Consider the following 27,598-nt stretch of genomic DNA (forward strand, 5'->3'; position numbering starts at 1 on the left):
GGCACTGGATGGGCTTTAAGGTCCCTTCCAACCCAAACCATTCTAGGATTCTATGAAAATTCTGAGGCAAAAGACTCACAGTGTGGGAACTGCCAGCTCCTTATGGTGGGCCTGTCCATAACCCAGTTTGCTGGCCCTGGAGGAGAGCCCAAGAGATGTGAGGAACAGGGAGAGCAGGGAGAGTGTCCCTTGCACTGTCCCCACGAGGCAGTGACACTGCAGTTTACAGCAGCGAGTTGTGACCCAGAGCGCTGTCATCCCTCGTTCCAAGAAGGAAAAAGATATTTCCCCTGAAAGGGCCGTTACCAAATTTAAAGAGTTTTATACTGATTCAGGGAATGCTCCAGTTCAAACACACGATGATAACTTCTTCCAGCGGGGCAGGGGGAGAAGCTGGAGCAGCATCTCCAACGTGGCAGTGGCACATTTGGAGAAGACTGACCATGCTCCAGGTTAATCCAGGGTCAAGTAACTGCGGAGCACTTCAGAAGCCTCCGAGAAGAGCAGAAGCATCAGCAAGGAACCAGCATAAGGATTCTTTCAGGAAAGGTCGGTGCTGAGCTTGATGCCAAAGCCTTTCAAAAATGAATCACAGAATGGTTAGAATTGGAAGGGACCTTAAAGATCATCCAGTTCCAAACCCCCTGCCCTGGGCAGGGACACCTCCCACCAGACCAGGTTGCTCCAAGCCCCCTCCAACCTGGCCTTGAACCCCTCCAGGGATGGGGCAGCCACAGCTTCTCTGGGGAAAGTATACAAAGTACGAGTATACAAAGGCATGAGCTGCCACCCTTGTGGGGTGCAAGTGCTTTGGTTTGAAGGAAGACAGGTTTGGGGGGGGTCTTCTTCCTCCAGGGCAATGGAAGCAGTCTCCTGAGCAGGGACATGGGTGTCCCCTAGACCTCTGGAGACGTGGATGGAGAAGGATGAGAAAACATTGCCGAAGAGACACACTAGACCCCATCCCTGGAGGTGTGGAGCATCAGCAGAGAGATGCTCCAGTCCCTCATCATCCTCGGAGCCTCCACTGGACTCTCTCCAGCAGTTCCCTGTCCTTCTGCAACTGGGGAGCCCAGAACTGGTCCCACTGCTCCAGATGGGGCCTCCCCAGGGCAGAGCAGAGGGGGAAGATGACATCCCTCAATCCGCTGGCAATTTCTCAAGTTCTCCCCTGACAACCTCCAAGTGCTTTTCTGCCAGATTCTTTCATCCAATGTCATCAGGGCCAGACAAGAAAATACAAGTAAATAAAAGCACTTACATCCCTATTGAACCACCACGATATCCGAGCGCATTCTTTTGAAAATCAATATTTACAGACAGAAACACGTACGTACAAGAACAAGGTCCCTATACCAAGTGTCCAGCCACCTATTTGAAAGGGATCCACTAGGAAGTACTTCTCAAGAGCTATTTCTCCAGTTGAGGAGGGCACAAAACCTGCTGTCTCTTCTCAAAACTTTTAAAAAGCAACTTTAGGAAACTGGGGTCACGTTAAAGCAATCTCCTTACGCACTCGCCCCATCTCACCTCCACCTCATCCGTTCCCCTGTCACACAGAAGCAGCTTGGAAGACTTTCCGGAGCGCAGCACACCCCGTTTGTTACCCTGCTGTTCTCCAGTTGGGTACTTCATCATTTTTTTTCTACTATCTCTTCATGAATGTAAACGAGGTTGCAAATGGGTAATGGCTCACGTCTCTAACCCAGGTGTGGTGCTCGCCCCCTTCCATCGCCTGGGACCTTCCGCTCCCGTCCCGGTGAGTTCCAGACCGATGGTTCGGGGACTGATCCTGCTTCTCCTGCCTTAAAGACTTGCTCTTGAGGCCTGCATTACACCCTCTTAAATGTTATTACTTATCGAATAATTAAAACCAGAACTAAAGGAGGCAATGGTGTGAATATTGCAGCCTTTTTTTTTCGCATTGTTTTCTCCCCCACCTCTGTTTGATAGTTTTCTTTCAACCTTCTCTAATGTCTAATAAATGAGAAAGTTCCCTTTTCGACTCATGTACATTATGTGCCTTAATCTCTACAGTTTTTAACTCCCTGAAGATTTAAGTCCTAACTTCCTTTCTTATTAGTTTCCTCCTTTTCTTCCAGACCCTTTGAAGAACTCCTGACACAGCCATGTCAGTGATATTCTACGAATGCCTTGCCTATATATATATATTTATATATATATATACACGAATCATTCGCCTTCATTAGTTTTTCAGCGCTTCATCTTCCCAGCAGATTTAACCCATGAGATCCTGGAGTGCCAAGACGAATTTAAATTCAACGTTCTTTTCTCCCTGCTGCTCGCTCCTACCTTCACTTGCCTAAAAATAGCCAGTTCTATCATAATTACTTGCTTTCTGCCTTATCTTCACCTTATCCTTGTCTTCATTCAGCTCTCAGAGGTAAAACCACGCGACAGAGACGGTGCCGGGGTCACTTCCTAACCCTTCTCCTTGGGAAAAAAAAATCAAAAAAAATCTCAACAATTTATTTCAGGTATTTCTAGATCCTAAGCCAACACTTATCCCTTGAACCCGACGCCCAGAGCTGTTAGCGAGGAACCACTCAGAGGACTAAAAACATATAAATATGCACTGAGTCTAGGAACTCTGAAATAATTTAATATAATTCTGCTTCACGTTCAACCTCCCGGTAGCAGCAATTCCACCCCCAGAACCGTTCATGTTTGATTGCTCCTCAGATTCAAAACGCTTCGTTTCTTTTGACCTACATATTTTGGCACCTTCGGTCTTCCCCTCCCGCTGCAGAGGAACTGTTCAATATATATTGTCACCCTTGAAATGTATAAATATATATATATATATATATGTATACACATAGATACGGATGTATCTATTCTACTTCTTCCCGCATCCCATCTGTGGGTGCGCGCACACAGAAGCCCCCCATATGCTCGTTCCGCGGAACGAGCCGGTGAGAATGGAAATAAGGGCTTAAAATAGCAAATTTTCCCCTTCAGCGTTACAGTCATGTTTGTTTAATGCCGAGATTAGAGCCCGTGTTCACACGCACACACCATCGCCCTGACCTACTTTCTGCTTCGCAAAAATCCCACGGCACAGGCGGGGAGCTCAGGCGAGGGATGAGAAGCAGTCGAGAGAAATCTATCCGCCCCGTCCCTAAATGTAGTTTTATGGCCATTAATTCCAGCTAGTGTCAACCTAATGACACCCAGGGACATCAAAGCCAGGAATACTGGATTTGCATAACACTGGGAGGAATCTACAATTCTATTAGTCTTTATCCAGGAAGCTGCTGCTCGGAGAAGGAGAAAAATGACACGCTGTCTCTGCTCTTCTGAAATCACAATAATTTACAGACTCGGAAGGAGTCAGTCGGTTTTCTAGGAATTTTTTTTTTTTTTAATTCCTCACTAAGGGTGTTTTGCGGTGCTAAATAAATCTTGCCAATACTATTTTCTCTCGGTAAAACTGACCGATAAAGTGCCTTTGTTCATGTGGACGAGCCACCGGAGGGAAGCAGCTCCCCCGGAAGCAAAGGAGCTGGTATTTGCACGGGAGCTCCCACCTCCACACGTAAAATTAAAAAATAAAATAAATAAAAAAATAAATTCAATTATTACTCAGATCTGTGCTCTAACGTTGAACCGTCTCACCTAGATGTATCTGGCAGAGTCGGGTCTCGGGCGCAGAGCTAAAGCAGAAGCGCTGATGGTTGACAGTAAGTCGAGCGGACGTTTCCAGGGTTGTCAGAAGACTTTTCATGGCTCCAGCCGCCCGGAGAGGCGCAGTGCCTGCCCCGCAGGGCACGGCTGCAGCCGGGGCGGGAGAGTCTGCTGGTTTGTTTTCATTTTAGGGAGGAAAAAAAAAAAAAAAAAAAATAATACAACAGCGCACAGAAAGTCTGACCTTGAAACGGGGCTGGGCGAGCGCACGGAGCTGCGGAGGTGCCACGTGTGTCTGCTGCACCCACCATCACCACCACGTCTGGGGCACCCCCAAGGGAAGGCACACCAGAAGGCTGTGGAAAAGTGGTGTGCACGGACAGGCAGAATCATAGAATCATGGAATTGTCCAGGTTGGAAGGGACCTTTGAGATCATCGAGTCCAACCGTCAACCCAACACTGATAAAACCCACCACTGACCCATGTCCCTCAGCACCACGTCTGCCCGGCTTTTAGATACCTCCAGGGATGGTGACTCCACCACTGCCCTGGGCAGCCTCTTCCAACGCTTCACAACCCTTTCCAGGAAGAAATTTTTCCCAATATCCATCCGAAGCCCCCCCTGGTGCAACTTGAGGCCATTTCCTCTTGTCCCATCGCCTGTTCCTTGGGAGAAGAGACGGACCAAGCCTCGGCAACATTCTGTGATTCTGTGATCACCAGAGGTCCCTTCCAACCCCGTATCATTCTGGGATTCGGGGATTCTGCGAGTGACACTTTGAAAGATAAGTTGTTTGCCGCACTGAAAACCAGGAGCGCGTTCACCCAAGAGATGCAAGACACCAGATTTTCTAGACAAAGCGTGGAAGACTCGACTTGGCTGAAATCAAAGTATTTTTATCCGTAGCCGGGGGAAACGTCGGGGAAACTGGAGACGCAAGGAAATGACATGAAGGTAAATAAAGAATTGGCTACGTGACAAGTGGCAAGGCAATGTCAGAGAGGGGAATTATCTTGCTGGAGGAACGTAACTAGTTATGGGAGTCTGAAAATCAAGAAAGCAGAGTAAGTGGGGCTTAGTGTCTTTATTTTGAATCCTAGAAGTTAGAAAGGGCTCTGATGAAATGAAATAAAGCCAGCAAACGGTGCCATGATGCCGAATTCAGTGACGTTGAGTATCAGAACGGTAGATGTGAGACAACGTTGGACATTATGAAAGTCAAGGTTGTGCAAGGGACCAAAACAATGAATTAACAGGATTCATGCCTGTTTATTTATCTATCTATTCCTGCCTGTTAATATTTATGCCTACCTACAGCAGTGAGAATCTGGGCTCGCTTACCCAAGAACCTCCTTCCAGGTTCACGCTCACTTTGTAGCGTTATCAAATTAAAACACACATATTTCAAGTTAACTCGTAAACATCTTCAGTGCCTCGGTCGCCAACAGCCGAGGTGGGAGAAGCTCAGCCACACCAGTGGGACCAGCGTGAAACACCCTGCGAGAACGACCCAGAGCCTGACCCCAAAGTTAAACTTTATACACCATCCCCGTGAAACGGGCAAAATCACAGCTATTCCTCTCAAAACGGCATTTACGCCCTGGTTTCTCAGCAGGATTGGTCAGGTCCATAAACAGCGATTAGAATGGGCAGGCTGGGTTAAGTAATTAGAATTTAACCTCATCACTTTTGGGCCATAACCAGCACAGGGAGTAATCTGGAGCTTTACGAAAGAGCCAAGGTTGTAGCAACTTAATTGTATTTGACAATCTGGCTTCTCTTACCGCGGTGTTTTACACCAAACACACTTCAAATAACAGTATCCTGCGAAAAATCAGTCAGATGCTTGTCTTGTGTTAACTGCATCCGTGTGACACTCTCTCTCTTCAAAATGCGTATCTGGAGGGACTGTATTTTTCTGTGGCTTCAAAGAGTGAATGGAAATAAGTCCTTTCAGTTCTTCACCATTACGTGTCAGATTTGTGTACTCAGCGGGTTTGGAAAAAACCCACAAGATTATACATCTGTACATTTAAACAAGTCCATGGTTTGCAGAATACATACTCACAGAATCCCAGAATGATATGGGGTTGGAAGGGACCTCTGGAGATCATCATCTCCTCCAACACCCTGCCAGAGCAGGTCCACCCAGAGCAGGTCCCACAGGAACAAATCCAGGCGGGTTTGGAATGTCTCCAGAGAAGGAGACTCCACCACCTCTCTGGGCAGCCTCTCCCAGGGCTCTGCCACCCTCACAGCAAAGAAGTTCCTCCTCATGTTGAGATGGAACTTCTCATGTCCCAGTTTGTGCCCGTTCCCTCTTGTCCTGTCCCTGGGCACCACTGAAAAAAGACTGGCCCCATCCTCCTGACACCCACCCTTTGAGTATTTATAGGCGTTGATCAGATCCCCCCTCAGTCTTCTCTTCTCCAGACTAAAACGCCCCAAGTCCCTCAGCCTTTCCTCAGCAGAGAGATGCTCCAGGCCCCTCAGCATCTTTGTAGCCCTTTGCTGGACCCTCTCCAGCAGTTCCCTGTCCTTCTGCAACTGGGGAGACCAAAACTGGTCCCAGTGCTCCAGATGGGGCCTCCCCAGGGCAGAGCAGAGGGGGGGGAAGACCTCTGTTACACTGTTCTGTTTTACCTCAAACCAGGACACATACCTATTGAGAACACCACGATCAAGTGATTAATCTGCTGACCCAGGCCAGTTTGAACGGGAATAATGCAAAAGGGGAAGGGTCCAAGGAGGTCTCAAGAAGCCCGTCCTACAGCTGGTGACCAGCGCCTGCATCTATCGCACGGGGTTGGTCTCCAAAGACTCTCTCACCTTCATATACGAAAGTTCGATCCCATCAACAACGTTCCACAGTCCATCTTTTTAACCAGTCTCTCCTGTCTCCCCTCGCTGGTGCTCTCCCCCTTCAACAATATTTGCCTAAAAATGTGATTTAAGGTACCTGGGTTTGAGTTTGGTTTGTCTCCGTGCTGTTAAGCCGTAACTGCAGCTACGGCGATGGCAGTGGTCCCTCTGAACTGGGAAAGGTGACAAGGTGACACCGTAACGTTGCAATACAACACGAATCCCATTTTATAGCCACACTTAATAAAGAAGCGGAAGTATTTTTTCCTCAGACTTGGAGAAAGCGTCCTTACTTCACATCTCAAACACCCTGAACAGCCAAATCCGTATCATCTCCATGGGCTGGAGATGAGATGTTTGGTCTCTGCCATCAGAAACACCCTTGGACTTTCTACCCCATTGACAAATTTCATCCTCCAGCAGCACGTCTTAAACTGGCACCAAGAAAAGAGGGTTTTTTTGTTTGTTTTTTTTTTAAAGCACAAAAAGCCCTGTCCCAATTAAGGCGGAATCCGTGGCACCGTATCAAGAACCCGGACACCTCTGACCCTTCTCCTCTGCCAAATCCCATTAATGCAGAGCAGCTCACGCAGCCGTTAAGAGACCGGCGATGAGACCCACGATGGCCTTCGCTGGCAAAAAAACGCCGTCCCATCTGGGTCCTGAGGCTCTGCCTCCCAGTTTCTGGGTGGGAAACCACGATTTTAATGGCTGGCTCAGAAAAACGCCAGTTCTCCTCCCAACCTTCCCACTAACTCGTCGTCATTAACTACCAGCCCGGTTTCCTCTTGAAAATAGCCATGTAACATTATGAGTTTTAATCTGCACAGAAAAAAAGGACTCCAGAAGAATGAAATGCCGTTGTTCAAGTCCTACCCTCATCTCTGAGGAAAATACCAACCCTCTTAAATGCAAATAACTGCTAGGTCCCCGGAAGAGCAGAGAAAGACAGAGTTTAGACTGATTCGGGTTTTTCAGGAAGCCAGACTAACCTCAGGGCATGGAAAAGCTAATTTGTCACAGAGAGCTACAGAAAATTCTCTTTTAGAATAGGGAGGTCGAATACAGCGTGCTCGAGTGAAAAGGAGGAAGGTTAAATCACGCAAGATACAGGACAAAACCAAAATCAAGCGTCCCTTCCAGATCACTCCCTAGAATCTCACGTCAATTAGAACCACACAGTCATTGAGGTTGGAAAAGGACCTTTAGGATCATCAAATCCAACCATCAACCCAACACTGACAAACCCACCACTGACCCATGTCCCTCAGCACCGCATCTGCCCGGCTTTTAAACACCTCCAGGGATGGTGACTCCACATCTTCTGTACCTTTGCTAAGTCATTTCTCATCTCAGAGTTGCCATCAATTGTACAGAAATATCCACGGCCCTAAAGCTTTCTGATCCCTCCCAAGGGAGCTGTTAATCTCGCGTAGTTTAAGGGGCATCAATTAAACGCAAACAGCCAGATGCCTGTTAAGAAATTTCAATTTCTACCCGGCCAGCTCCAGGAAGCAGCTTATTTTGCCCTTCGCTGCTGCTAAAACGAAGCGGCAGATTGATGGGAGCGGCATCGACCAACCGCCCAAACACCGCAGGGTCTCCCTGGTCCAGAAACCACCATCCCATCCTGTTCCTCACAGCGGAGAAGAGCGGCTTCGAGCGAGGAGGGACCAACTCTGACCCATCGAGGCGAGCTTTTGTCACGTCGGGTGAAGGAGAGGAGATACCGCCCAGGATTCCCCCAACAGAAAGGGGAAAAGGAAGAGCACGTACGTTAAAAAAAATAACCCAACGCTGTGGAAAACGTGGTCTCCAAGAACAGGGTGATTCTCACTTGCGGCGTTACCCAAAGAGACCCATCCAGAGAGGACCCGGCAGAGCTCCCTGGGCCGGGAGAAGACAGTGGGATCCCGAGCATCCCTCACACCTCCTTTTGGAGCTTTATAACCCCAGAAAGTTGCCAAGCTTTATTTTCCGGTACTCATTCAGGTCACTTTTGTGCTACACTGGAGAAACAGCGAGTATTTCAGAAGCACAAACTCTACTGAAGTTATACTTGATATTTTAGGGGTTGGAGCTGGCAATTAGCTGCCCAAATTGTACCAAAACAGCAGCAAAAAGGGAGATTACCCATCAGCATATTTATAATTTCTTAATTTTTCAGTGAATTATTAACATGAGACTAAGTGAGCCAAATTTGTTCAAGCACATTTGCATAGAGAGTGGCTTGATCGGGTTTAATGAGGAAAGACCAGCAGCCCCTCGTTAAGGGTCGAAGCCGAATTCCCATTTCTTAGCCATTTAAAAAATACGCTTGCCCCGAGGTAGAGGTTTGCTCTCACTGCCCAAGATCTCCTCTCGCTCAGCCCCACCGCATCCAGATACGTTTCGTAACGACACCGTTTTCTTTTTTTCCATCAAAGCTCGGAAATTAATCCAAGATTAGCCCTGGTCCTACTCAACACCGCTGAAACGAGAACGCCGCCATCGTAGCAGATGCGGCGTAGCTGTAAAAGAGAAAATGCACAATATAATCAGCCTTCCCCTATTTTCAGTGATGGGACCGAAATGGAAGAAGATTAAAGAGCTCAGGCCTCCGAGGGAGCTACAACCAGAGCTGGGATTAGGGAAGTTTCCCAACCCCGACGGCCGAGGACCACATCCCTGCCCAGCCCCATCGCTGACCCAACGGCAAATATTTAGCTAATTCATCAAACGTGGAAGATAAATCCTTATTATGAAGCTAAATAATTAACCAGATCTAGAAAAAAAAAAAAAAAAAAAAAGTGATAATAAAGCTTTTAGACTCAGGTTAATTTTGGTGTGTTTTACAGCGCTATTGGTTGTTTTATTGTCCTTTGCTGAGCGTAAATGGCATAAAAATACCAGCAATCTAAAGGGTCACTGCAAAAATTATGGTATAAACTATCAGAATAAGCACAAAACCAAACAGAACGTTGTCTGAGGCAATAAAGACGGGGGGAAAAAAGGAAAGTACGTTTTTAACCTGCAGTTAAGCCCCAGAAATACAGGCTAATTAAAGGAAAATTGGGTATATAAGTGTAGGACAAAAGCATGACAAAGCCGGACGGGTAAGTGGTCCCGCTTGTTTGCGGCAAGAAACCTCACTCTTCTGCCTGCCCCAAAAAATCTTGAAAATATCACTCTATTTTAAAAATGTCCAGCCATTTACAGGATTATGTGTACAAAAATATTCTGGGTACAGAGAAACAAAGCCCTGAGAAACGGTGATAAAGTTGATTTTGTGCAAAGGCTGATGGAAACACCGACAGAGAGAAAAAAGGGCTCACATTTTCTCTCGGATATTACCTGCCTATTTCCCCCATAGCTAAAGCATCCCCCTCCACAAATCAGCTGGCTTAAAGGCACTAATAGAATAATTAAATTCAAGATATAAGCTTGAAAGCTGGTGTCTCGAATATTTTAAGTACCAGGTCCCTGCTCAGGAAATTCAGGCTTTGTGAAAACCGCATGAATTCCCCCGGTTCAGACACTTACCGGGGTGACTCCGAAACACACGACAAAATCTAAAGGGTTCGTCTTAACATTTTTTTTTTAAATCTCACTAAGCCTCACCCTAAAGCTTTTAATAGACTTCTCGACATATGTACTACTTTGTAATAAGCTTCTTTTATTTTCTATTCAACAAGTCGAGTGGGGATACCGAGTTCCACCTTTGCATCGCGGTTCAGAAGCACGAAGTGAAAAGCAGAAGCAGGTTGCCAGGAAAAGCCCATCTCGGAGAGACACGGCCGTGGCAACAGCAGGATTTTTAGATAAAAAAAAAAAAAAGTCCTTCCTTTTTACTCGTAGTCATCACTGGAGCTTTCAATGCATTCCCAGTAGCCGTACTGGTTCCAACACCCTCCGTCATGTGCCAACAAGCAGGCTGGTAGGAACCCAGAGTGAGACTGGGTACCCAAAAGTGCTGTTTTTTGGAAAAACCCACATCCTGGCTAATTCCCACCTCTCCCCATCTCCCAGCTCTGCTTCCCCACCACCAGCAACATCCGACCCTTTCAACGGTGTCCCCCGGGAGCTGCACGGGGACCAGGTCCCCACGGCCCCGGGGACAGGAGCATCTCTCCCAGCGCGGTCCCGGTGGGGTGGCCACGCTCTACTTTCCTCCCGATAACAGCTCGTTACACAACGACTTAAGCTGATTTGATAGAAGCAACAAACAAGGCTACGGCCCTGGCAAGAAAAGCTCCTTGAGCACGTCATTTAACGTATGTAAAAAAGGCAGTGATTTATGTCAGAGAGGACTCGACTCGGGGACGTAAATCAGCATTTCCAGCCAGGTTTATCCTATTTCCATCCCTTTTTCCTACGGAATTAGGGAGCAACTGGCGGGAACCAACCTTTTTTTTTTTTGATCATCTACTCAAAAAAATACTCCTGGGGAGGGAAGAGCTACAAACCCTGCACACGCTCGATGGTACAATCATGTGGGTCTTACCTTCTTCAGCGCGCACGGGGGGGTTTGTTTGGAGGCTTTTGTTTGGGGGTGGGGTTTTCTTCCCATTGAGCTCCGTTTTGGTGCAAAACCGCACACGAGAAGGACGTTTCGAGATATTTATAGCAAAAAAAAAAAAAACAAACCAGTTATGGGTCTGGTCTGGAACTTTCTCACTGGGGGAGCCAAGGCAGTGGTCGTTACTGGCTCTGTATAATTATATGAAACGGTCAGCAAAGCACCAAAAGGTGTTTACTCTGAGGTAAAACACAGCATTCAGCTTCTTTCCACTTAAATTTCATCCGGAAAAAAGAGTTTGTGTTTAGCGCAGCTCGTTCCTCCTCCACACAGACAAAGAAGTTTCCCCCGTTTAAGCTTCCGAAGCCACAGCTCTTCAAACCCGTTATTCCCGTGGCACCAAAGACCCACAAAATCACTTCAAGGTGCGGATGGACCCGGCCTCTGAACTGAATATTCAGGAAAATATCCCCAGCCTGAACGGGAAGGAGGATTTGGAAGATGGGCAGCACCGATGACTGTCTTTCGGGTCCCCGCACACCTACAGCGCTTCACACAAAACATGATTGCCCAGCTCGCTGAGACGTGGAGGAGCAAGAGAGCGTCAAGGACTGAAAGCTCTTAAATGCCATCCTTTTAGCCCAGACCTGTAAGGTTTTAACGCCAAGCTGCTGCAAAACATTATTTATACTTCAGGAACACAGCTCCCGACGCACCGTTTCAGCTCAGAGAACTCAAGTACCCGTCAGGGACGCGATGCCGGGCGCAGCCAGGCAATACGGAGGAGCTGTGTTAATAAAACACAGGCTGAAGTGACGGATCCGTGCCCTGCCATCCCGCGAGTCACCCGTCCCCTGCCATCCCGGCGCTCAGTGACTCCGTTCCCCCAGGTGAGAATTACCGACCTTGAGCGAATCCAGGGCATTGGACGGGGCTCTTCAGATGGGTCGGGTTTTCTAAGCGAAGTTCTGTCCTCAACAACAATTTACCCCGTTGTCTCTGGCGCTCCTGGTGTCTACAACTGCTTCAGCATCTGAGAAGCTTCTTTCAGCTTTCGGAACCACTGTCAAGCAGCTCACTGAGATCACGCTACCTTCTGCTCCACTCCTTTGGCCAAGGGTTCTTTATAGAATCACAGAACCGTTTGGGATGGAAGGGACCTTGAAGACCACCCAGTGCCACCCCCTGCCCTGGGCAGGGACACCTCCCACCAGCCCAGGTTGCTCAAAGCCTCGTCCAACAGTGGCCTTGAACAGTTGCCCCATTGGAAAGGCACCAGCTCCTTCCCAGGGGCACGAACCTTCATCCTCTGCACTCATCCTCCAGCCCCATCCGTGCCTCCACCTCCTGGCCCTGATCCCCACCGGAGCCACGGGAGATGGAACACCCGCAACCTCTGGCCCCCACCATCAGATCAGCTCAGTCCGAACGCCCACCTTCCCCTTCCCCTAAAAACCATCACCTCAAAAGATGAGACACACACAGGTGAAAGATGCTGGGGGGGCTGGAGCCCCTCTGCTGTGAGGACAGGCTGAGAGAGTTGGGGGGTTCAGCCTGGAGAAGAGAAGGCTCCGGGGAGACCTTAGAGCTTCCAGTCCCTAAAGGGGGGGGCTCCAGGAAAGCTGGGGAGGGACTCTGGATCAGGGAGGGGAGCCATAGGAGGAGGGGGAAGGGTTTGACACTGAAAGAGGTGAGATTGAGCTGAGATGTGGGGCAGAACTTCTTTGCTGTGAGGGTGGTGAGAGCCTGGCCCAGGTTGCCCAGAGAAGCTGTGGCTGCCCCATCCCTGGAGGGGTTCAAGGCCAGGTTGGAGGGGGCTTGGAGCAACCTGGGCTGGTGGGAGGTGTCCCTGCCCAGGGCAGGGGGTGGCACTGGGTGGTCTTTAATGTCCCTTCCAGCCCAAACCCTTCCGTGATTCTAAAACCCTGAGTCATGCTTGTCTGAAGAACTAAACAAACCTCCTGAATTATTCAGTTTGCTGCTTTTTTTAGACCGAAGCAGCAGAAAACATGAACTCTCCTTCAGCAAACGCGGCTGGATGCAAACCCGCTCGGAAAAGCCTAAAAAGCTCTCCCTTAAGCTCAGAAAGTATAAAAGCCTCCATGAATAAAAACTTGCACCAAACAGGGAACTATGCAGGCAGGTAAAAGAGGAAAAATAGCTTTAATTAGAAAAGAACACCTTTAAGCGACCTATTTACAAAATGCTAAATGTAAGGAATGACTGTTTTTAGGGTTTTATTGCATTTTTTTTTGTTTGGGTTGATTTTTTCAAATTTCTTTGGGTTTTTCTTAACTTCGTGCACTGGCAACTTATTCAACAGCAAAAGAGGGTGAGATGACAATTGAACAGCAAGGACTGAGCCTCAGCTGGGCGGCAGTTAAATGCTTCCATGACATACACCATACGATCAGAGATACTGCTACGTGCAGACTACCCTTCCCAGACGTCATTTTTCCGGGAATCCTCACAAAATCAGGCATCTTAAGCCGCAAGAGCTGTGCTGCCATGAACACCAGACATTATTTAGCAGCTCGTTCATGTGTGTTAAGTACCTTGTAAGCTGAACGTGGAGATGAGCATCCATCTCATCCATCCCCCGGTCACTTCTTATTCCTTGAGCACAGCAAGAAAGAAGGAAAATTTCTTCCATTTCTGCCCCCCCACCCCACCCCAGCAACAACAAAATCATGTGGATCATTGAAATAATTTCCATTTTCATGTATTAACTAAACCAATTATTTGCTGGCCATGTTTTCCATCACCTTCTGGACAGGCAGGTATCCCAGTATAAACCATTTACCTCTTCCAGGAATAGCGGTTAATGGAGCACGTGCAGGTATTAATTACGCACAAGCAGCACCATCCATGAGGATTCTCACCACAGGACAACTATTGAGAGGTCAGTTCGAGATGTTTATTAGGGTGATTTATTCAACAGCGATACACACATCATACAAAGCATTGGAACCATCGAGAAGTCAGGAGTGACAACAGACAAGCGTGAAGCACGAGAGTTATAGTGTGTGCTGAGAAGATTTCACGTTATCTCCAGAGGGTGGAGAAAAGGCCGGGGAACACGGGGTTTAACCACAGGAACACATTTGCTAAATGTGTTTCCACATTTCTGGAAATAAAACCTGAAAAACGCCACACGCTCCTGCACGTTCATTTCCTGCCCTGAGTTTTCATCCAGATCCACGTCCATTTTCTGGGAGCGACAGAAGACACAACGCTCTGCATTGACCCTCCAACATCCCCTGCCACCCCCACGCCATGACATCCAGCCCCCCCGGACAGGAATGTGACACTTCTGCCCCACAAAGAACAAAAGGGACAGAATTTTGCCCCAGAAATGACACTTCTGCCCCAGAAAGACCAAACAGGTGACACTGCAGAGCTTTTGGTAGGAGTCCTGTAAGGAAGAACCACCAACCAGCAAGAAACAACCATCTTTCTTCCTCTGTCTACAAGTTTTCATTCAAATTTGCCAATGTAATGACATTTAAAATAAACAGGATAAAAATATGGAAATATGGGGGGGGGAAAGAAGAAGCGCTAGTGGAATGGCGTGAATTCTTCATGTTAGGCTGCATCAGGAACCCTGGCTCTGGGCTGCTGGAGACCTGTGTCCAGCCCCATTGCACCCACTGGGTTGACCAAGCCAACTGGTACCAGCACTAGAACCGCCCCCCCTCTGGCCAAAACCTGAAAGCATTACTGCATTTCAATAAAATAAAGTGCAGGGGTTAGAGGGGGAGGAGGGCTGACACTCACTTAATGTGAAAAGTTTGGTTACCCAACCTGGAAATCTCCCTCTATAATTATTTACTCTCTATTTCCAGGGCAGAAATAGTAAAAGCCGCTTAAGGCAGAAGGTGAGAAAGAACAACTTGTGGAACCAGGTTAAAACACCTCCAAAATCAACCACATTATAAAAAAAAAAAAAAAAAAAAAAGTAGCTACAAAGTGGTCTTTAAAAAATAAAGCCAAGAACACAACAATCTCCTTTTATGGCAACAGAGAGCAAAAGTCCCCCAAGAGGAAAGTGCTTCATGAGAACGAGAAGGACCAAACACCTCTCCTTGTGACAGCCACCACACGTGTCACCTCTTGGTGTGACTGCACAGCAGAGCTGATGTGTGAGGTGTGGCTGGAGGAAGCATCCTGGTGGCCCTCGGACCTTCCACCACCCCCAAAAGGTCACAGGTGAGGCTTTGGTGGCTTCTCAGAGGTGGAGACTGTTGGCTACGCGCTACCATGTGGCATTATTTCCAGTAAAACCAGTAAGACAGAGGGCAATCTGATGGCCACACTTGCCAGTGCATCCTGAATCCCAATGTCCTTGCTTTAGTCCATGGGGAAACGCTTATTTTTGTACTTGGGTCAGGATTTGGTCTCAAAAGCTGCTGGTCTTTAGAAATGGTGGTGGCTCTACCAGGTTGGGGACACCAGACCCACAAGGGAAGAGCCCAGCTTTGGCAACGGGGTTTTCCCTGAAGTGACAGCCGTTGACCTCGGAGGGGAAGCCAAGGGTGCTACTCATTCAGACACTGGCACCCACAAGGATGTCGGCCACTAACGAGGCTTTGAACGGTGGGAGAGCAATAAAGGGCCACCAAATGAGCAAACAAAAGCCTCGAGTCCCGACGCGCATGGCTGCACAGGCTGATTGCACACAACCCACGGGACGCTCATCCCGGGTGGGGAGCATGTGAGGTCTCCAAGGAAAGGAAAAAAATACCATCAAGACCGGATGGGTCACTATTTGAGGGAGATCTTCAAAGCAAACCTTCTACTGGCATTAACAGTAGGATTCATTCAAGGTGGGATACTCTTCCAGTAAATCAATGGTAGACCAGTACCGTAACGTGGCTGTGGGTACTGGCAGGGCACTGGGAATATTCAGGTGAGAGTTACTCTCTCACAACAAGAAAATATCATTTTTAGGCAAGCAAAGGTCTTAGGTATGATACTTTTTGGCAATTTGGAGAATCATGTCCTGCTTTAGACAGGATTTGGGTTCAAATAACCCCTGTACTTCGAGCCCATGTTGGAGGGAAAGTACCTTTAGCACCACAATCATCCTCAAACAAAACATTCTACACAAACCTGAGCTGGTCTTGCATAAAATACTAAATATTCTCTCTAAATTATTTCCTCCTTTTGTATTATATCTGTTGAACGGTAGTAACTAATATTTTTGTGCTGGGAAAGCACCTTTACGGAGACAGCAGGAATTGCAAGAGGTTTAAGGTTAAAACAGCCCCGTTCCTTTTGGTGTTGCCGGAAACTGCCATAATTATTTCAGAATAAATTTAACAATTTAGCCCTAGATGTTTCCTTTCTCCCACTTTTAGAGGGGACAGGTTATTTTTCACGGCAGGTAAGATCCCATCCAAGGTAATGATTTACCAAAATGAAGCTAAAGGGAAGAAGTTAAAAAAAAGGCAATTTTCTTTCTTAATTCCAAGGCTTCAGGAAGGCAGGAATTTGGGGTTGGTCCTTTTCCTTTCTACTCCCAGTGCTTGAACCCCAAAATCCACCCCACAAACCAGAGAACCAGCTTATCCTTCAGCAAACATGGGTTTTCCTAATTTCTCAAGTCTGTACTGTAAGTGCTACGATGTGAAAACACCCGTTTTTTGAGGAAGACGACATAATCAAAGGGAAAAACCTCGCCTGAGAAGGTTTCAAAGCAGGAAGGATGAAGGCAGGTAAAATGTCAGCGTTACTCTAAAAGGCTGCGGGGAGGAGGGAAAGGAGCTGCAGTCACGGTGAAAGCACAACTTCCAACTTCACATCAAACCTTCTGTTATTCAGCCCCCGTGGAAAAAAAAAAAAAAAAAGGATATAAATAAAAACTTAAAGTGGTTGAACAAAAAAAAAAATAAAAAAATAAAAAATGGAGCTGTAAGTTGTGATTTAAACCCAGTGGGAGTGCGGAATTAAACCCCAATCGTGCACGCTTGTGCTTACACAAGGAGAGGAAGGTTTCAACAAGCACTGCAGAGCAGAGAGGGAGGAGGAGGAGGGCTGGTCGGCCGAGAGCACAGCGACCCTTTGGCTTCTTCTACCCGGAAAGTCCAAGGATGTAAAGCAAGAGCTCTGTAAAATGCTGAAGATTTTAGAAGTGTAATGGCAGGTAGAAAAGGACACTGGTCTTGTATCAGTGGCAGCCCCAGTGTTAGGAGACAGTCTAGGCTTCTAGGAGGAGAAAATAGAAGAGAGGGGAAAGAAGGAGGAGAGGGAAAGGGGATGGGGAAAGGGGGCAAAAAAGCGCAAGTCATTAGTAAACATGAACATTCAGGTAGCAACTGCACAACAAGCAATATTTCATTTAGTGCAGCCAGGAGATTTGCCAAAAGCCAGATCAGAGACACGTGGAATTTCGTTTTTTTAGACGTGTCTGAAAATATCTCGCTCGTCACGCTACGGCATGACATGGTGCCACATGCAAAAATTAGCCGTGATAAATCAAGATTAGTGACAAATCGCCATCCAAAGAGCAACGGCGGCAGCTCAGGATGCTGCTTAAAAGCACAATTTGCACTCAAAGCAGTGACAAACCAAGTATTTTTGGGAGCCGACCTGGGAGGAGAGAGTGACCAGGAGGCTGGGCGGAGAGAAGGTCCAGCTCGGGGGAAGTATGAACACGGAACAGCGATACTTCCCGGGTCACTTCTCACCTTCCAGCAAGATCACGACCAGGAGCTCGGAAGGAGAGGTGTCCACATTAAACCATTTGACCATCCTCGATGGATTTCTTTCCAGAAATTTGTCTTTTTTTGTTAAAAAAAAAAAATATAGAATTCCTTTGAACTCTAGGCAAATATCCTGCAATAAGGAGTTGCAAACGTTGCACTAGTCAAAAATTACACTTTTTTTGGGGTTGTTTTAAACCTGCTGTTAGTTTTACTGGGCACCCTCTAACCTCCGCATGGTGGAAGTCAGCAGGGGGTTGCCCAATTCAATACCTGGATGCCATCAGTGATTATAAACTCCTCCAGTTTCCCCCCCTCCTCGCCCTGGCTGATTCACTCGAGCTGCAGCAGATGTGCGCAGCTCCCCCCCAAAACGCTGCACCAACTGCTCTGCTATTTACCCTTATAAGGAAAAAAAAAAAACCCCAGAATTAATAGGGAGGTTTCAGGCTCTGTGCTGAGGCTCCAAGCCAGGGCTCCCAGGCTGGAGCTCTCAGATTCTCAAAAATAAAATTTAAAAAAAAAAAAAAATCCAACCCCCAAACCCACAAAGCAAATAAGGAATCGCCACGTAGGGCTCAGCGCTGCCAAGAATTGAACCCTCCGGAGAAGCTGCCCCTCTCGGGGAAAGCAAAGGGGATGCAGCACTCAGCATCACGGTCCGACTCCCAAAGTAAACAGTCGACGTAGAGTCAACCCTCTATATTCTTCCTTTACGGTCCGAAACACTGAACTATACACATCCCCGCAGCAATGGCTTAAATACATCAGGGGTATAATATAAATAAGTCAAGAGTTACTACAGGGTTTGGCCCCCGAGTTACAGGAGTTTTGGATTTTTGCCATCCGTTACATTAAGGGTATTTCAGGGGGGGGCAGATCGGGCAGGAGGCAGCACAGGCTGCCAAAGCACCATGAAGATTTCAGGGAGAGATAAGCAGATATTTGTATTTTCAAACAGCTTTAACTACATCTTTCCCCGATACTCACCCTGAAGTCTCTTTCAGAACCCAATTCAGACACATTTCTGCTTTTAAAAGCTCTCTCTGTAGCTCTTGATGCTACTTTTTGGTAGCAAAAAAGCTGGTTTTCCTCGAGCATCACCTCCCTTGGTCCTCTCTCAGCTACTCCGTTTCCACCTCTGCGCTGGGCCCACGCTGCACAGCCAGAGAATCATTTCGGCTTTAGAAAGAGCCCGATCAGGGAATGGGCTCCAACTATAAATAAATAAACCAGCCAAAAACTGAAGGTGGCTTCGGGCCAGGGACCAGGAGCTTTAGGCACCACCTATTGAAGGTAGGACCAGGCACGACTGACGTCCATCACCTGGAGTGGAACATCTCGTCCATCACCTGGAGTGGAACATCTCGTCTCTATTTCTGCTCTTCACCCCTGAAAACCCCTCCATCGTCTGAGGGGAATTCAGCGTTTCTCCCCCTCTCTCTACTGTAAAAACGTGGATATTTCAAGTATTCCGTAGAGAAGGGGGTGGGGGGAAAAAAAGAGTCCGTGAAATAGTTGTGTTGTCTAAACATCTTCTGTTATTCTGCAAAGCCTAATTAACTCGATGCCTACGAACCCCCCTCCTCTGACACGCTGTTCCCACAGCTTTGATGTCGCTTTTAGACAGCCTTCAACAAGAAGGAAAAAAAAAAAAAAGAAATCCAACTCTACCCCAGAAAGACGGAACTTATGAATAAATTAAAAAGCTTCAGACACATAAAAGCATCTTTGATCACAGTTGTTCGCGTTTAGCGTGTGAAGAGTTAAACCTCCAGAAAGTTAGTAGGAAGTAAACAACAAGAGATTTTTTTTTTTTTTAAACACAATTCAGAAGTTCAATAAAAAAAAAAATGCCAATGCATTGAATTAGTCATAGCTGGAGTATCATAAATCTGATTTTAGTTCTATCTCCTTTTAGTTATACATATTTAAAAAAATAGAGGAAGTGTCTTTAGGAAGGTTCAGAAGCACTGTTAATTTTAGTTGTATATTAAATTATAAAAGATGCACAGCTTCCTTTTGACCAAATTTGCAACGGCGAAGTAAAAAGATCAATTTTTAGATTCCCATCCTCCATAAGAAGGTGAACACCTGCTCACACTCAACAGAACTGTAGCAAAGAGAAGTGTTTTAATTCCTCCCTGTCTCCCACTCCCACACATTCATCGCTATCTCGGGTTTTTTTTTTCCTTGGGGCTGCACCAGGGATGCTCGTGCTGGGAACACCCAAACAATCTTAGCGCTGATCCGCGCGGCTAAAGCCAAGCTGGAGATTGTGAAAAGGGAGATGCCAGGATGAGAATCGACTTTTCCAATATTTTATCCTCAAGAAAATGGAAGTGCTACAGTCTGACCTCCTCACCCCAAAGGGAAACAACCCCCGAGCTCGTACCCACAGTCGCAGAGTTTGTTACTGCTCATCCTAACCCGCTCGGCTGGAATTTGGTGGGAAACCCAATTCCCTCTCACAGAATCCCAGAACAATATGGGGTTGGAAGGGACCTCTGGAGATCATCTCCTCCAACCCCCTGCCAGAGCAGGTCCACCCAGAGCAGGTCCCACAGGAACATGTCCAGGAGGGTTTGGAATGTCTCCAGAGAAGGAGACTCCACCACCTCTCTGGGCAGCCTCTCCCAGGGCTCTGCCACCCTCACAGCAAAGAAGTTCCTCCTCATGTTGAGATGGAACTTCTTATGTTCCAGTTTGTGCCCGTTCCCTCTTGTCCTGTCCCTGGGCACCACTGAAAAAAGACTGGCCCCATCCTCCTGACACCCACCCTTTGAGTATTTCTAGGCGTTGATCAGATCCCCCCTCAGTCTTCTCTTCCCCAGACTAAAAAGACCCGAGTGCCTCAGCCTTTCCTCAGCAGAGAGATGCTCCAGGCCCCTCAGCATCTTTGTAGTCCTCACAGTGTTTATCATTAAATGTAACTGCTAAACGATGACTAAACTTCAGCATGGTTTAGGCTGCTTGGAAAGATCAATTCTCTTCCAGATTCCTCACAAGTTTGAAATATTGGTCCACTGAACTAACGACAAGGTTCTTCAGACAGAGGTGCCCTAACACTGTATGAAAAAAAACGCTCAGAAGACCTCAGTTTCCCCTTTGACGTCAGTAAAGGAGGTATTAGGAGATATTTAGGGACGGGTGGTTTGGGGTGGAAGGCGACGCTGCAGAATGAACAAAGCAGAGTGATTTCAGCAGCAGCTCAGAATTAGGGAATGAAAAAAACTGCCCAGGGTGGTGCACCCCGAGAAGAAACGTCACCGTCAGTCCCACGGGGGACGTGAGAAGTCACTCTCGTCAGTTAGGGCAGAGTTCAGCCACGAATATCATGTCATTGGAAAGCCCTTTAGGTATCGGTGCCCTAGAGGTTGCCTTCCCAACACTGACCATGGATGTCTTCAGACCACACAACGTCCTTTAGAATTAGGCTTTGCGCAAATAAGCAATTTCAAACCCAGAAGAGAATGAAGTTTCTATTTCCTTTCAAATGCTTTGAGAAGATCATCAAAAAAACCCCCAAACCCAACCCTCTATGGAGAAACACGACCCAAAAAAGATGATATATTTTGTCACTATGAGGTTTTACTGGTCCAGTAACAAATAAAGGAGTTGACGTGTTCCCTTCAGACATTACGCACGTACCTGCGCGGTGATCTTCTATTCCGTGGTCACCGTTTTCTACAACTGTTGGCCCAGAAGCTGAAGTATCTGCAAGAAACCAAAGGAAACGTAAGAACTGGATGAAGTTAATCTTAATCCAAAGCTTGTTTTTAAGTTCCTGCCTTTGAGATCAGAGTGTGGCCCTTTCAAAAGCAGCTGGATGGTGCTGGTATTAACGCTGGTCCCTGTCGCCAGCGGCACAGTACTTCTGTAGGTGACCACAACAACAGGTGACCATGACAAGGCCATTTACCTAAATCGAAGATACCAGCCTTGCACCACGTCTTAAAATGTTTTTTTCTAACGTCTTCTTAAATAAACTCTGCTTCATTTCTAAGAATTTATCCCATTTTTCCAGTTGGGAAATAGTGAAGACAAGTCATTGCAGGAACGATACTGAGTAGTGTTAATTAAGCGTAACGAGCAGCACAAGCTCCGACAGCAGTTCGGTGCCTCAGGCCATCAGTTCTGCTTATTGTGAAGAAACAGGGCAACGGCTTAAAAAATAAGTAAATAAAACAAAATCCCTCCCAGAGAGACACACACTCAGTTACCTGGAGTTGCTGCCGTCCCTTCCCTGAGCTCCGGCAGTTGCAAAACAAAGCTACTTTATCCGTGTCCTTTAGACACAGCACTTTAGGGCTTCATCCAACCCCCAGGAAAGCAAAAGGAAAGTCTCTCCAGTCACTTCAGTGGCTCATCCTGGTGTTTTACGGAAATTCAACATGAACTTGCCAGACAGCTTATAGAAAAACATACACCTACATCCTCTCCAAGTGCCTGAAAATACCAGAGGAGTCCTTGGACCTGTTTCTCAGCAGTTAAACACAGCAGCTCCTCCTGCTGTCAGGCTCTACAAGGTCTGGGATTTACTCCACCAGTACAACTCTCTTCGCTCGGAACTGGGAGAACTACCCCCACTCACTGGATTTAGCGGTCAGTTCAGGAGAGGAGAAATCAGGGTGATGGGATGGTTTATACAACACAGTTGCCAAAAGGGACGCTGGGCTTCGTGTGGAGGAACGGGGTCTTACAATGAGATCTCTGAGGAATCCCGTGGAGGAGCCCCACAGGTCCTGCAGAACCTCCCAGTTACCAGCGAGGAAGCTCAGCCCCAGTAAGTCCTGCTCAAAGAGGTGTCGTAACACTGGTTTAACGAAGGCAGCTGAGAATGCCACCGTGACAGAGGCTTTGCAAGTCTTTTCCTTTCTTCACTCATGCTAAACGTGTCAAAAAGCCTTTGGTGGTGGAGAAAATAAACAGCAACCCCCCCCTGGCACCACCCACAAACTCCCTCCCATTCCTTCCTGTATTTAAACTGGAATTGAAAACCTGAGAGCAAGTTCTGTTTTAAATTGGACAAAATGATCACTTAGAATCATGGAATGGTTAGAGTTGGAAGGGACCTTAAAGCCCCCCCAGTGCCATCCCCAGACACCTCCCACCAGACCAGGTTGCTCCAAGCCCCCTCCAACCTTGAACCCCTCCAGGGATGGGGCAGCCACAGCTTCTCTGGGCAACCTGGGCCAGGCTCTCACCACCCTCACAGCAAAGAATTGCTTCCCCCACGTCTCATCTCCATCTCCCCTCTTTCAGTGTCAAACCCTTCCCCCTCCTCCTATGGCTCCCCTCCCTGATCCCTGCTCCCTCCCCAGCTTTCCTGGAGCCCCTTGAGGGACTGGAAGGGGCTCCAAGGTCTCCCTGGAGCCTCTCCCCTCCCTGATCGGATCGCCCGCTCGGTGTTGCTGGGAATTCCGTGCATTTCAGCTATTCAGAAAATAAACACTTCATCTGCAGAAACGTTTCCTTCAGGGCCCGATCTCCCAGGTAGGGAGTGATCCAAGCCAACTGCCTTCTGGCAAAAAGAAAAGCCGGGACACCCCACCCTCCCCTACCATGGGCTCTGCAAACTTAAAACAAAACAAAACCCTACCAAAATATTAGTAACCGGGCAAAAGCTAAAGAAGATTTTAGGCTCAACAGTGGGATCCCAAACGAGCAGAAGAACTGGGAATGCCTTGTCTTGCCTTCGGACCTTCTCGGGAACAACAAAAAGCAGGTTAAACGGTTTCCTTTACGGTTTTACCTTTTCTGGAAGACAAGCTTCGAGAAAAAAGAGGTCAAATCAAGCAACTCCCCCCAGCATTAGTAGCTTATAGTTTTACGTCTCTGAAAGTCAGCTCCTTTAGAGAAAAATCAAACTTATTTTAGTTACCTCAAGCGCAAGTGTGACAGCACCCAACAATCTTCCCAGGGCCGTAGGTCCCCTCCCCTCATATTCTAAATTGCATAAAACCAAAACCATGTCAAGATGTTGTAACTACATAATCCTCATCGGAATCACAAGAGAGAGTATTTGCATCTGGCCCGTGGATCAAAGGATTGTTTTTTTTATATAAACAAATTTAAGGCAGCAATCGCTAAACCGATAATCTCCAGCAAATGGACAGTGCCAATATAAAACCCCGTAATCTCCGGCACGGAGCGCGCGGGAGCGTAAAAACAACCTGGAGCGTTCCCACCACCGGCCCCATCAGAGGGACGGGAGAGCGGAGGGCAAAGAGGAAAGAGAGCTCTCGGCAGGTCGGGGTGGGGTGGACGGGTTGGGGATGAGAATAATTTTGCACATTTTATCATCCCATCACACTTCGTGTGTGAAGACTTGGTTGAATGCGACTTCGTCAGAGAACTTGGACCAAAAAAGCCATGAGTGAGCACGAAAATACTGATAAACAGCATGCCATAGAGCCAGAGCCAGCTGGGAACTCTTACACAAGTAGCATGAGCCACTTCAGTTCATGTATTTAAATATTCTGTCTCAAAACGGCTTCTGAACAGCAGTAACAGAATGATATGGGGTTGGAAGGGACCTCTGGAGATCATCTCCTCCAACACCCTCCCAAAGCAGGTCCACCCAGAGCAGGTCCCACAGGAATGTGTCCAGGAGGGTTTGGAATGTCTGCAGAGATGGAGACAGTTCCGTTTGTGCCCGTTCCCTCTTGTCCTGTCCCTGGGCACCACCGAAAAAAGACTGGCCCCATCCTCCTGACACCCACCCTTTGAGTATTTCTAGGCGTTGATGAGATCCCCCCTCAGTCTTCTCTTCTCCAGACTAAAAAGACCCGAGTCCCTCAGCCTTTCCTCAGCAGAGAGATGCTCCAGGCCCCTCAGCATCTTTGTAGCCCTTTGCTGGACCCTCTCCAGCAGTTCCCTGTCCTTCTGCAACTGGGGAGCCCAGAACTGGTCCCACTGCTCCAGATGGGGCCTCCCCAGGGCAGAGCAGAGGGGCAGGATGACCTCCCTCCACCTGCTGGTCACACTCTTCTTGATGCCCCCCAGGATGCCATTGGCCTTCTTGGCCACCAGGGCACATCGCTGGCTCATGGGCATCCTGTTGTCCCCCAGGACTCCCAGGTCTTTCTCCTCAGAGCTGCTCTCCAGCAGGTCAGCCCCAACCTGTCCTGGTGCAGGGGGTTATTCCTCCCCAGGTGCAGGACCCTAAATTCCACCACTTCAGTTCATAATACATGGAAGAAGTTTCAACACCACCTTGGCTTATCAAGACAATACTTGAGGTGCTCCTTCCTCCTGAAGAAAATAGATGTATATTATCTACTTGAGCAACACAACCCAGGATCCAGGCAGCTTCACAATATAATCTGAACTCTTTATAATTTTTATTTTGCAAGTGCCTGACGGATCCAAGAGGGCACTGGGATCATGCCCGATACTTATTTTTTTGTACAAAAAGACAATACAGGGATTTATACTGATCAGAAGCTTTAACAACTTTGGGGCAGGAACGGGGATGGACAGACTTGGAGAGGGTGAAGGTGTTTAATATATTATAAGAGATAAAAATGCACGTATCGGCATTATTTGCTGACTTTTTTTAATCCCTCTGAAACTTCTGGATCTACGCAGCATTCTCCATCTTCAGTTTCATACAACAAAGTGTTTAAACTTTCTTCTGGAAAAGCAAATCCTGTCGCCTTCTGCAAGAAAAGTGTTTACTCCCAGTGCAGAAGAGAGGGTAAAAGGGAAAGGAAATGTGGTTCTTCAGGTTTCGGGCTCTGGAGCTGGTTTATGTCCATCCCAGGGGACGAGAGCCTGCTCTGGAGCTGTGATTTGTGTGTCAATCCCAGAGGACGATGGCCTGCTCTGCTGCACAGCAGTGTCCGTCCAGCAGCATCGGGCAGAGCCATCTCGTGGCGACACTTGTGCTTGAAAAAAAAGCCCCGAAGGCACTGCCCAACACAAATTAAAAGAAGTTCAGCACTTACCACACGCTCAGTATTTGTCTCCCTATTAAAAAAAAAAAAATAAAAATCTACAAAGTGAAGATTCATCACCGAGTCTGTGACCGGAGCGAGTTTGAGAATGCAAAACACACATTTACTGTCACAAGGCCACGAGGAGCTGTGACACAGCCCTGGCTTTGTACAGGATTCCTCAACGGGAACACAATTAAAATTTCAGAAACAATATTGGTCCTCGCTCGAGCTAAAACATTTCACAGGAGCACTGCTGCCTGCTGCAGGCTATTCAAAAAGGCGGCATTTTCCTTCCAGTTGGAACTTGCTCCCACCCAAATGTCTCTCCCTTTGTCCTTCGGAATGCCTGTCCCTATTTTACAGGAACATCCTAATGAAAACTGCCACCACAGCCTCCTGACTTGAACTGGAAGCTCCATGAGACCCTTGAAACTCCTCGGAAGCGATGAGGAAAACGGGCTGCAAACAGTGTAGCACCTGCCAAAGCCATCCTTCCCCGTTACATAAAGCCCACAACGTCCTAAGAGGATTATCCCAGAATTTGCCAAATTATGATGTCCCGCCAGGGGCCAGGAAGAGTAAAACCCCTTTCTGCTTAAGCTCTGCCTTTCCAGGGATGCTTTAAAAGTTAACTGTTATGAGAGCTTTACTCTAGGACAAATTTGTAGGAGACCATAGAACTGCTCATGGCATCTCCTTCCTCCTCTCCATCTCTCTGTACTCACATGGTTCACCTGGGTCCGTGATGGGGGGCCCATCTGATCCTCAAACTTGTCTAATCTGGCTCCTGGCTTTAGGAAAAAAGCGGGGGAAAAAAAACCTTGAGCAGAGATGGAATAGCAAGAGCCTGACAGGACGTATGATTAAACCTCTTCTGACGGGAGAAAGACAATCTCGGTAGCAGAGACCGCGCTGTCTGAACACATTCGTGCCTTTTAACATAAATAAATTAACAAGCGGGGGCTGAAAAGCCTGATCCATGAAAGCAACTCTTCTCCCTCGGGAAAACAAAGCTATTTACAGTCATATTCAGAGCCAGGGATGTAGAATTCTCGCTGTCTTTCACATTTCAGTCCCCCCTCCCTAAAAACTTCATGTTATACTCAAAGCACCGCACCAGAACAACCCCCAACACCCCCAAATTAGGACCTTGCAATATCTCACCCGAGCTCCTTTACTCTGTAGCCTCGATAAAAGCAAGTAGATTAAGCTTTACTATTTTTTTTTTTTTTCAAACAGTTCTAAACAATGAAGAAATCCCACAGAAGAAACAGATATCCTTCCACTTCAGGGAAAACCAGATTAGACAAATAAGACCTAAACAGGATCAAATCCTAATGTTGCTTTAAACCACGGAGCTTCATGGCCCTTCCTTTCCTGGTACAAGGTGGGAAAACTGGAAAAACACTATTTTATCCACTCAAGGCAAGCAAACCCTCCGATTTCTTCACTTAGGGTCTTGCGTTCATCTTGCCAAAGATTTAGATAACGCTCATAACCGTTCTCCGACTCTCCCAAAAAAGGGAAAAACAAATCTCTGAACCAAGAGCAAGAAATTGCATCCCCCCCCGGCCCCAGCCCCGTCGTGTAGGAGGGAAACAAGTTCTGCTCAAGCAGACAACTGGCTGCAGAGCCAGGGGAGGCACTGGGGAGGGAAGTGGGGTCAGAAAAACCAAAACCAAAAAGCCCCGAGTCCCTCAGCCTTTCATTATAAGAGAGATGCTCCAGGCCCCTCAGCATCTTTGTAGCCCTTTGCTGGACCCTCTCCAGCAGTTCCCTGTCCTTCTGCAACTGGGGAGCCCAGAACTGGTCCCACTGCTCCAGATGGGGCCTCCCCAGGGCAGAGCAGAGGGGCAGGATGACCTCCCTCCACCTGCTGGTCACACTCTTCCTGATGCCCCCCAGGATGCCATTGGCCTTCTTGGCCACCAGGGCACATTG

At 47.5% G+C, this 27,598-nt stretch overlaps 1 protein-coding gene across 1 annotated transcript in view; it reads right to left on the reverse strand.

Annotated features, from left to right (window-relative positions):
* MAP4 (microtubule associated protein 4) overlaps positions 1-27,598 on the reverse strand; it is a 157,172-nt gene that overhangs the window by 73,269 nt on the left and 56,305 nt on the right. Inside the window, exon 4 of the mRNA XM_074157655.1 lies at positions 21,366-21,431. Within this exon, the coding sequence (XP_074013756.1) occupies positions 21,366-21,431 (66 nt within the window). The remainder of the gene's footprint in view (positions 1-21,365; positions 21,432-27,598) is intronic.

This window comes from Numenius arquata, chromosome 12, assembly GCF_964106895.1.
Source record: "Numenius arquata chromosome 12, bNumArq3.hap1.1, whole genome shotgun sequence".
In the NCBI taxonomy this organism is placed as follows: Eukaryota; Metazoa; Chordata; class Aves; order Charadriiformes; family Scolopacidae; genus Numenius; species Numenius arquata.